Consider the following 10,000-nt stretch of genomic DNA (forward strand, 5'->3'; position numbering starts at 1 on the left):
CTCTGTCTCCAGGCGGAGGGGTTTGGAACTAAGATCCTGGATGAGGATGGTCTGTTGGAGCTCATCAGAAGTACACCAGGGAAGAAGTCCAAGTACCTGATTGCTGCCGAGGCCGAGGTGAGGTCTACTACTAATATAACTAATATAATACTACTAAAGTACCTGGTAATACTACTAATATAACTAATATAATACTACTAAAGTACCTGGTAATACTACTAATATAACTAACATAATACTAGTAATATAACTAATATAGTACTACTAATATAACTAATATAGTACTACTAATATAATGAATGTAGAGGTGAGGGGGAACATTGGGCTCTGGTCTAAAGTACCTGGTAATACTACTAATATAACTAATATAATACTACTAATGTAATACAACTAATATGATACTACTAATGTAATACTACTAATATAACTAATGTAATACTACTAATATAACTAATATAATACTACTAATGTAATACAACTAATATGATACTACTAATGTAATACTACTAATATAACTAATGTAATACTACTAATATAACTCATGTAATACTACTAATATAACTCATGTAATACTACTAATATAACTCATGTAATACTACTAATATAACTCATGTAATACTACTAATATAACTCATGTAATACTACTAATATAACTCATGTAATACTACTAATATAACTCATGTAATACTACTAATATAACTCATGTAATACTACTAATATAACTCATGTAATACTACTAATATAACTCATGTAATACTACTAATATAACTCATGTAATACTACTAATATAACTCATGTAATACTACTAATATAACTCATGTAATACTACTAATATAACTCATGTAATACTACTAATATAACTCATGTAATACTACTAATATAACTCATGTAATACTACTAATATAACTCATGTAATACTACTAATGTAACTCATGTAATACTACTAATGTAACTCATGTAATACTACTAATGTAACTCATGTAATACTACTAATGTAACTCATGTAATACTACTAATGTAACTCATGTAATACTACTAATGTAACTCATGTAATACTACTAATGTAACACTACTAATGTAACTAATGTAATACTACTAATATAACTAATGTAATACTACTAATATAACTAATGTAATACTACTAATATAACTAATGTAATACTACTAATATAACTCATGTAATACTACTAATATAACTCATGTAATACTACTAATATAACTCATGTAATACTACTAATATAACTCATGTAATACTACTAATATAACTCATGTAATACTACTAATATAACTCATGTAATACTACTAATATAACTCATGTAATACTACTAATATAACTCATGTAATACTACTAATATAACTCATGTAATACTACTAATATAACTCATGTAATACTACTAATATAACTCATGTAATACTACTAATATAACTCATGTAATACTACTAATATAACTCATGTAATACTACTAATGTAACTCATGTAATACTACTAATGTAACTCATGTAATACTACTAATGTAACTCATGTAATACTACTAATGTAACTCATGTAATACTACTAATGTAACTCATGTAATACTACTAATGTAACTCATGTAATACTACTAATGTAACACTACTAATGTAACTAATGTAATACTACTAATATAACTAATGTAATACTACTAATATAACTCATGTAATACTACTAATATAACTCATGTAATACTACTAATATAACTCATGTAATACTACTAATATAACTCATGTAATACTACTAATATAACTCATGTAATACTACTAATGTAATACTACTAATATAACTCATGTAATACTACTAATATAACTCATGTAATACTACTAATATAACTCATGTAATACTACTAATATAACTCATGTAATACTACTAATATAACTCATGTAATACTACTAATATAACTCATGTAATACTACTAATATAACTCATGTAATACTACTAATATAACTCATGTAATACTACTAATGTAACTCATGTAATACTACTAATGTAACTCATGTAATACTACTAATGTAACTCATGTAATACTACTAATGTAACTCATGTAATACTACTAATGTAACTCATGTAATACTACTAATGTAACTAATGTAACTAATGTAATACTACTAATATAACTAATGTAATACTACTAATATAACTAATGTAATACTACTAATATAACTAATGTAATACTACTAATATAACTAATGTAATACTACTAATATAACTAATGTAATACTACTAATATAACTAATGTAATACTACTAATATAACTCATGTAATACTACTAATATAACTCATGTAATACTACTAATATAACTCATGTAATACTACTAATGTAATACTACTAATATAACTCATGTAATACTACTAATATAACTAATGTAGAGGTGAGGGGGAACATTCCTGGTGAGGATGTTGTGTCTCCTCTGTCTTCCTGGTGAGGATGTTGTGCCTCCTCTGTCTCCCTGGTGAGGATGTTGTGTCTCCTCTGTCTTCCTGGTGAGGATGTTGTCTCTCCTCTGTCTCCCTGGTGAGGATGTTGTCTCTCCTCTGTCTTCCTGGTGAGGATGTTGTCTCTCCTCTGTCTTCCTGGTGAGGATGTTGTCTCTCCTCTGTCTTCCTGGTGAGGATGTTGTCTCTCCTCTGTCTTCCTGGTGAGGATGTTGTGTCTTCCTGGTGAGGATGTTGTGTCTTCCTGGTGAGGATGTTGTCTCCTCTGTCTTCCTGGTGAGGATGTTGTCTCTCCTCTGTCTTCCTGGTGATGATGTTGTCTCTCCTCTGTCTTCCTGGTGAGGATGTTGTCTCTCCTCTGTCTTCCTGGTGAGGATGTTGTCTCTCCTCTGTCTTCCTGGTGAGGATGTTGTCTCTCCTCTGTCTTCCTGGTGAGGATGTTGTCTCTCCTCTGTCTTCCTGGTGAGGATGTTGTGTCTCTCCTCTGTCTTCCTGGTGAGGATGTTGTGTCTCTCCTCTGTCTTCCTGGTGAGGATGTTGTCTCCTCTGTCTTCCTGGTGAGGATGTTGTGTCTTCCTGGTGAGGATGTTGTCTTCCTGGTGAGGATGTTGTCTCTCCTCTGTCTTCCTGGTGAGGATGTTGTCTCTCCTCTGTCTTCCTGGTGAGGATGTTGTCTCTCCTCTGTCTTCCTGGTGAGGATGTTGTCTCTCCTCTGTCTTCCTGGTGAGGATGTTGTGTCTCTCCTCTGTCTTCCTGGTGAGGATGTTGTGTCTCTCCTCTGTCTTCCTGGTGAGGATGTTGTGTCTCTCCTCTGTCTTCCTGGTGAGGAAGTTGTCTCTCCTCTGTCTTCCTGGTGAGGATGTTGTGTCTCTCCTCTGTCTTCCTGGTGAGGATGTTGTGTCTCTCCTCTGTCTTCCTGGTGAGGATGTTGTCTCCTCTGTCTTCCTTGTGAGGATGTTGTCTCTCCTCTGTCTTCCTGGTGAGGATGTTGTCTCTCCTCTGTCTTCCTGGTGAGGATGTTGTCTCTCCTCTGTCTTCCTGGTGAGGATGTTGTCTCTCCTCTGTCTTCCTGGTGAGGATGTTGTCTCCTCTGTCTTCCTGGTGAGGATGTTGTCTTCCTGGTGAGGATGTTGTCTTCCTGGTGAGGATGTTGTCTCTCCTCTGTCTTCCTGGTGAGGATGTTGTCTCTCCTCTGTCTTCCTGGTGAGGATCTTGTCTCTCCTCTGTCTTCCTGGTGAGGATGTTGTCTCTCCTCTGTCTTCCTGGTGAGGATGTTGTCTCTCCTCTGTCTTCCTGGTGAGGATGTTGTCTCTCCTCTGTCTTCCTGGTGAGGATGTTGTCTTCCTGGTGAGGATGTTGTCTCTCCTCTGTCTTCCTGGTGAGGATGTTGTCTCTCCTCTGTCTTCCTGGTGAGGATGTTGTCTCTCCTCTGTCTTCCTGGTGAGGATGTTGTCTTCCTGGTGAGGATGTTGTGTCTCCTCTGTCTTCCTGGTGAGGATGTTGTGTCTCTCCTCTGTCTTCCTGGTGAGGATGTTGTCTCTCCTCTGTCTTCCTGGTGAGGATGTTGTCTCTCCTCTGTCTTCCTGGTGAGGATGTTGTGTCTCCTCTGTCTTCCTGGTGAGGATGTTGTGTCTCCTCTGTCTTCCTGGTGAGGATGTTGTCTCTCCTCTGTCTTCCTGGTGAGGATGTTGTCTCTCCTCTGTCTTCCTGGTGAGGATGTTGTGTCTCCTCTGTCTTCCTGGTGAGGATGTTGTCTCTCCTCTGTCTTCCTGGTGAGGATGTTGTCTCTCCTCTGTCTTCCTGGTGAGGATGTTGTCTCTCCTCTGTCTTCCTGGTGAGGATGTTGTATCTCCTATGTCTTCCTGGTGAGGATGTTGTCTCTCCTATGTCTTCCTGGTGAGGATGTTGTCTCTCCTCTGTCTTCCTGGTGAGGATGTTGTCTCTCCTCTGTCTTCTTGGTGAGGATGTTGTCTCTCCTCTGTCTTCCTGGTGAGGATGTTGTCTCCTCTGTCTTCCTGGTGAGGATGTTAATTTGTTGTATCTCCTCTTTCGTCCTATCAGAACAAGGGATTTAAGAGCAGAACCCCGGACACCAAGACCACCACCCGCACCCCCAAAAAGTCCCCCAAAACTCGCTCCATGACCCCCAGCCCCTCCAAACCTGGCTCAGCGTCGGGGCGAGGAGTCAGGGTAGGGGACAGCGTGACCCTCCCAGGGAGGGGTACAGGTTCAGGGGTCAAAAGAGGGCTGGACTTGGGGGGTAAGAGCCAATCATCTTCCTCCTCTGCCACTCTGTCTTTGCCCTCATTCGCGGGTGAAGATTTCAGTCTGCTGTGGGTGGATAAGTACCGTCCCCAGAATCTGAAGGCTGTGATTGGTCAGCAGGGAGACCAGAGCCAAGCCAATAAGTTGCTTCGCTGGCTGAAGAACTGGCACACCCACCATGCAGTGGGAGGGGCTAAACCAGCAGGTCTGTCTCTCTCATCTGTCTGTCTCTCTCTCTCTCTGTCTCTCTCTCTCTGTCTCTCTCTCTCTGTCTCTCTCTCTCTGTCTCTCTCTCTCTTTGTCTCTCTCTCTCTTTGTCTCTCTGTCTCTCTCTCTGTCTCTCTGTCTCTCTCTCTCTGTCTCTCTCTCTCTTTGTCTCTCTCTTTCTTTGTCTCTCTGTGTCTCTGTCTCTCTCTCTTTGTCTGTCTCTCATCTCTCTGTCGCTGTCTCTCTCTCTGTCTCTCTCTCTGTCTCTGTCTCTCTTTCTGTCTCTGTCTGTGTCTCTGTCTAGTAGTGTTTGTATACTCTCTTAGTAGTAGATAAATAATGTATGTGTTCTCCCTCTCTCCCAGGGAGAGGGTTTGGTAAGTTCACCAGTAGTAAGGATAATGGTTCAAGCTTCAAGGCAGCGCTGTTATCTGGACCTCCTGGCGTGGGCAAGACCACCACCGCTGCCTTGGTCTGTGAGGTCAGTCTGAACTACTCTCTGTCCTCCTCTCGTCTGGTTCAAATCTCACTTTCTGTTTGTCTCCTGATCTACTCTCTGTCCTCCTCTCGTCTCGTCTGGTTCAAATCTCACTTTCTGTTTGTCTCTCTCTGTGGTGTGTGTGTGTGTGTGTGTGTGTGTGTGTGTGTGTGTGTGTGTGTGTGTGTGTAGGAGCTGGGCTACAGCTACGTAGAGATGAATGCCAGCTGTACTCGCAGTAAGAACAGTCTGAAACAGGTGATCGCTGAGTCTCTGAACAACACCAGTATCAACAACTTCTACACAGGTACACACACACACACACACATCACCACACACACACACACATCACACACACACACACACACACACACACACACACACACACACACACACACACACACACACACTCACCACACACACACACACACACACACACACACACACACATCACCACACACACACACACACATCACCACACACACACACACACACACACACACACACCACACACACACACACACACACATCACCACACACACATCACCACACATCACCACACACATCACCACACACACACACATCACCACACACACACACATCACCACACACACATCACCACACACACACACACACATCACCACACACACACACATCACCACACACACATCATTTTTCTGCAACCAAATTGCACTTTGTGGATGGAATTGAATTATTTGTTTACTCTCCCCTCCCACTCTCTCTCCCCCTCCCACTCTCTCTCTCTCTCCCCTCCCACTCTCTCTCTCTCTCCCCTCCCACTCTCTCTCTCTCCCCTCCCCACTCTCTCTCCCCTCCCCTCCCCACTCTCTCTCCCCTCCCCTCCACACTCTCTCTCCCCTCCCTCTCTCTCTCCCCTCCCCACTCTCTCTCCCCCTCCCCACTCTGTCTCCCTCCCCACTCTCTCCCCCTCCCCACTCTCTCTCCCCTCCCACTCTCTCTCTCCCCTCCCACTCTCTCTCTCTCTCCCCTCCCACTCTCTCTCTCCCCCCTCCCCACTCTCTCTCTCTCCCCTCCCCACTCTCTCTCCCCTCCCCTCCCCACTCTCTCTCCCCCCTCCCCCTCCACACTCTCTCTCCCCTCCCTCTCTCTCTCCCTCCCCACTCTCTCTCCCCCTCCCCACTCTCTCTCCCCTCCCACTCTCTCTCTCCCACTCACTCTCTCTCTCTCCCCTCCCACTCTCTCTCTCTCCCCTCCCCACTCTCTCTCTCTCTCCCCTCCCCCCACTCTCTCTCCCCTCCCCTCCCCACTCTCTCTCCCTCCCTCTCTCTCCCTCCCACTCTCTCTCTCTCTCCCTCCCACTCTCTCTCTCTCCCTCCCACTCTCTCTCTCTCTCCCCTCCCACTCTCTCTCTCTCCCTCCCCACTCTCTCTCTCTCCCCTCCCCACTCTCTCTCCCCTCCCCTCCCCACTCTCTCTCCCCTCCCTCTCTCTCCCCCTCCCACTCTCTCTCTCTCCCCTCTCTCTCTCTCTCCCTCCCACTCTCTCTCTCCTCTCTCTCTCTCTCCCCTTCTCTCTCTCTCTCTCCCCTCCCACTCTCTCTCTCCTCCTCTCTCCCCTCTCTCTCTCTCTCTCTCTCTCCCCCTCCCCACTCTCTCTCTCCCCTCCCCCTCTCCCCCTTCTCTCTCTCTCTCTCTCTCTCTCCTCTCTCTCTCTCCCTCTCCTCCCCCTCCCCTCTCTCTCTCTCTCTCTCTCTCTCTCTCTCCTCTCTCTCTCCCCCTCCCCACTCTCTCTCCCTCCCACTCTCTCTCTCCCCTCCCACTCTCTCTCTCTCTCTCCCCTCCCCTCTCTCTCTCTCCCCTCCCCTCTCTCTCTCCCCTCCCCTCTCTCTCTCCCCTCCCCTCTCTCTCTCCCCTCCCCACTCTCTCTCCCCCTCCCCTCCCCACTCTCTCTCCCCCCCCTCCACACTCTCTCTCCCCTCCCTCTCTCTCTCCCCCTGCCACTCTCTCTCCCCTCCCACTCTCTCTCTCTCCTCTCTCTCTCCCCTTCTCTCTCTCCTCTCTCTCTCCCCTCCCCACTCTCTCTCTCCCCCCTCTCTCTCCCCTCCCCTCTCTCCCCTGCCACTCTCTCTCTCTCCCCTCCCACTCTCTCTCTCTCTCCCCTCCCACTCTCTCTCTCTCCCCTCCCACTCTCTCTCTCTCTCCCTCCCACTCTCTCTCTCTCTCTCTCTCTCCCTTTCTCTCTCCTCTCTCTCCCCTCCCCTCTCTCTCTCCCCTCCCTCTCTCCCCCTCCCCCTCTCTCCCCTTCTCTCTCTCTCTCTCTCCTCTCTCTCTCCCCTCCCCTCTCTCTCTCCCCTCCCCTCTCTCCTCTCTCTCTCCAGGTTCGTCTCAGACAGTCAGTAGTAAACATGTTCTCATCATGGATGAGATTGATGGCATGGCCGGCAACGAAGACCGCGGAGGGATACAGGTACCCAGATCCCCATCTGTAATGACCTCTGACCCCTGTAGGAGATGATGGGTCTGATTAAACAGTCCAGGATCCCCATCTGTAATGACCTCTGACCCCTGTAGGAGATGATGGGTCTGATTTAAATAGTCCAGGATCCCCATCATCTGTATGTGTAACGACCTCTGACCTCTGACCCCTGTAGGAGATGATAGGTCTGATTAAACAGTCCAGGATCCCCATCATCTGTATGTGTAACGACCTCTGACCTCTGACCCCTGTAGGAGATGATAGGTCTGATTAAACAGTCCAGGATCCCCATCATCTGTATGTGTAATGACCTCTGACCTCTGACCCCTGTAGGAGATGATAGGTCTGATTAAACAGTCCAGGATCCCCATCATCTGTATGTGTAACGACCTCTGACCTCTGACCCCTGTAGGAGATGATAGGTCTGATTAAACAGTCCAGGATCCCCATCATCTGTATGTGTAATGACCCCTGACCCCTGTAGGAGATGATAGGTCTGATTAAACAGTCCAGGATCCCCATCATCTGTATGTGTAACGACCTCTGACCTCTGACCCCTGTAGGAGATGATAGGTCTGATTAAACAGTCCAGGATCCCCATCATCTGTATGTGTAATGACCGTAACCATCAAAAGATCCGCTCTCTGGCCAACTACTGCTTTGACCTGCGCTTCCAGAGACCACGACTGGAGCAGATCAAGGTACACACACACACACACACACACAGACTCAGGGACATACACACACACACACACACACACACACACACACACACACACACACTCAGGAACACACAGAAGCAGAAACACGTCAATATAGATTCAAATGGAACAAAGTTGTTTTCTATTATCTCTCTTTTCATCTTACCTCTCCTCTCTCTCCCACCTCCTCTCTCCCCTGTCCCTCTCCTCTCCCTCCATCTCTCGTCTCTCTCTCCCTCCTTCTCCTCCCCTCCATCTCTCTCCTCTCTCCCCTCCTCTCCTCCTCTCTCCTCCCCTCCTCTCTCTCCCCTCTCCTCCCCTCCTCTCTCTCCCCTCCCCTCCTCTCTCTCCCCTCCTCTCTCCTCTCCTCCTCTCCTCTCTCTCTCTCCTCTCTCTCCCCTCCCCTCCCCTCCTCTCTCCTCCCCTCCTCCTCTCTCCCCCTCCTCCCCTCCTCTCTCCTCTCCTCCTCTCTCTCCCCTGTCCCTCTCTCCCCTCTCCTCCCCTCCCTCTCTCCCCCTGTCCCTCCCCTCCTCTCTCTCCCCTGTCCCTCCCCTCCTCTCTCTCCCCTGTCCCTCTCCCTCCCCTCTCTCTCCCTCCTCTCCTCTCCCTCCCCTCCTCTCCCTCCTCTCTGCCTCTCTCTCCTCCCCTCTCCTCCTCTCCTCTCTCCCCTCTCTCTCCCACCTCCCCTCCCCTCTCCCTCTCCCCTGTCCCTCTCCTCCTCTCTCTCCCCTACCCTCCCCTCCTCTCTTCCTCTCTCCTCCCCCTCCTCTCCTACTCTCTCCTCTCCTCGTCTCTCTCCTCTCACCCCTGTCCCTCTATCCCCTCCTCCCCTCCCTCTCTCTCCCTCCTCTCCTCTCCCCCTCTCCCCTCCTCTCTCTCCCCTGTCCCTCTCTCCCCTCTCCTCCTCTCTCCTCTCTCCTCCCCCTCCTCTCTCTCCCCCTCCTCCTCTTCCCTCCTCTCCCCTCCCCTCCCTCTCTCCCCTCCTCTCTCCTCTCCTCCTCTCCTTCTCTCTCTCCTCTCTCTCCCCTCCCCCTCCCCCTCCTCTCTCCTCCCCTCCTCCTCTCTCCCCTCCTCCCCTCCTCTCTCTCCTCTCCTCCTCTCTCTCCCCCTGTCCCTCTCTCCCCTCTCCTCCCCTCCTCTCTCTCCCCTGTCCCTCTCCCTCCCCTCTCTCTCCTCCCTCCTCTCCCTCTCCCTCCCCTCTCTCTCCCTCCTCTCTGCCTCTCTCTCCTCTCCTCCTCTCCTCTCTCCCCTCTCTCTCCCACCTCCCCTCCCCTCTCCTCTCTCCCCTGTCCCTCTCCTCCTCTCTCTCCCCTACCCTCCCCTCCTCTCTTCCTCTCTCCTCCCCTCCTCTCCTACTCTCTCCTCTCCTCGTCTCTCTCCTCTCACCCCTGTCCCTCTATCCCCTCCTCCCCTCCTCTCTCTCCCCTCCTCTCCTCTCCCCCTC

The 10,000-nt window shown here is 48.0% G+C and overlaps 1 protein-coding gene across 1 annotated transcript in view; it reads left to right on the forward strand.

Moving 5' to 3' along the window:
* The window catches only part of LOC135533090 (replication factor C subunit 1-like), a gene marked incomplete at its 5' end in the record, with an annotated part of 33,855 nt that overhangs the window by 7,419 nt on the left and 16,436 nt on the right, over positions 1-10,000 (forward strand). The window contains 6 exons of the mRNA XM_064960484.1: positions 13-117; positions 4,511-4,919; positions 5,287-5,402; positions 5,592-5,706; positions 7,758-7,846; positions 8,419-8,556. Coding sequence (XP_064816556.1) covers positions 13-117; positions 4,511-4,919; positions 5,287-5,402; positions 5,592-5,706; positions 7,758-7,846; positions 8,419-8,556 — 972 coding nt within the window. The remainder of the gene's footprint in view (positions 1-12; positions 118-4,510; positions 4,920-5,286; positions 5,403-5,591; positions 5,707-7,757; positions 7,847-8,418; positions 8,557-10,000) is intronic.

Source organism: Oncorhynchus masou, unplaced genomic scaffold, assembly GCF_036934945.1.
Source record: "Oncorhynchus masou masou isolate Uvic2021 unplaced genomic scaffold, UVic_Omas_1.1 unplaced_scaffold_2209, whole genome shotgun sequence".
Classification (NCBI taxonomy): Eukaryota; Metazoa; Chordata; class Actinopteri; order Salmoniformes; family Salmonidae; genus Oncorhynchus; species Oncorhynchus masou.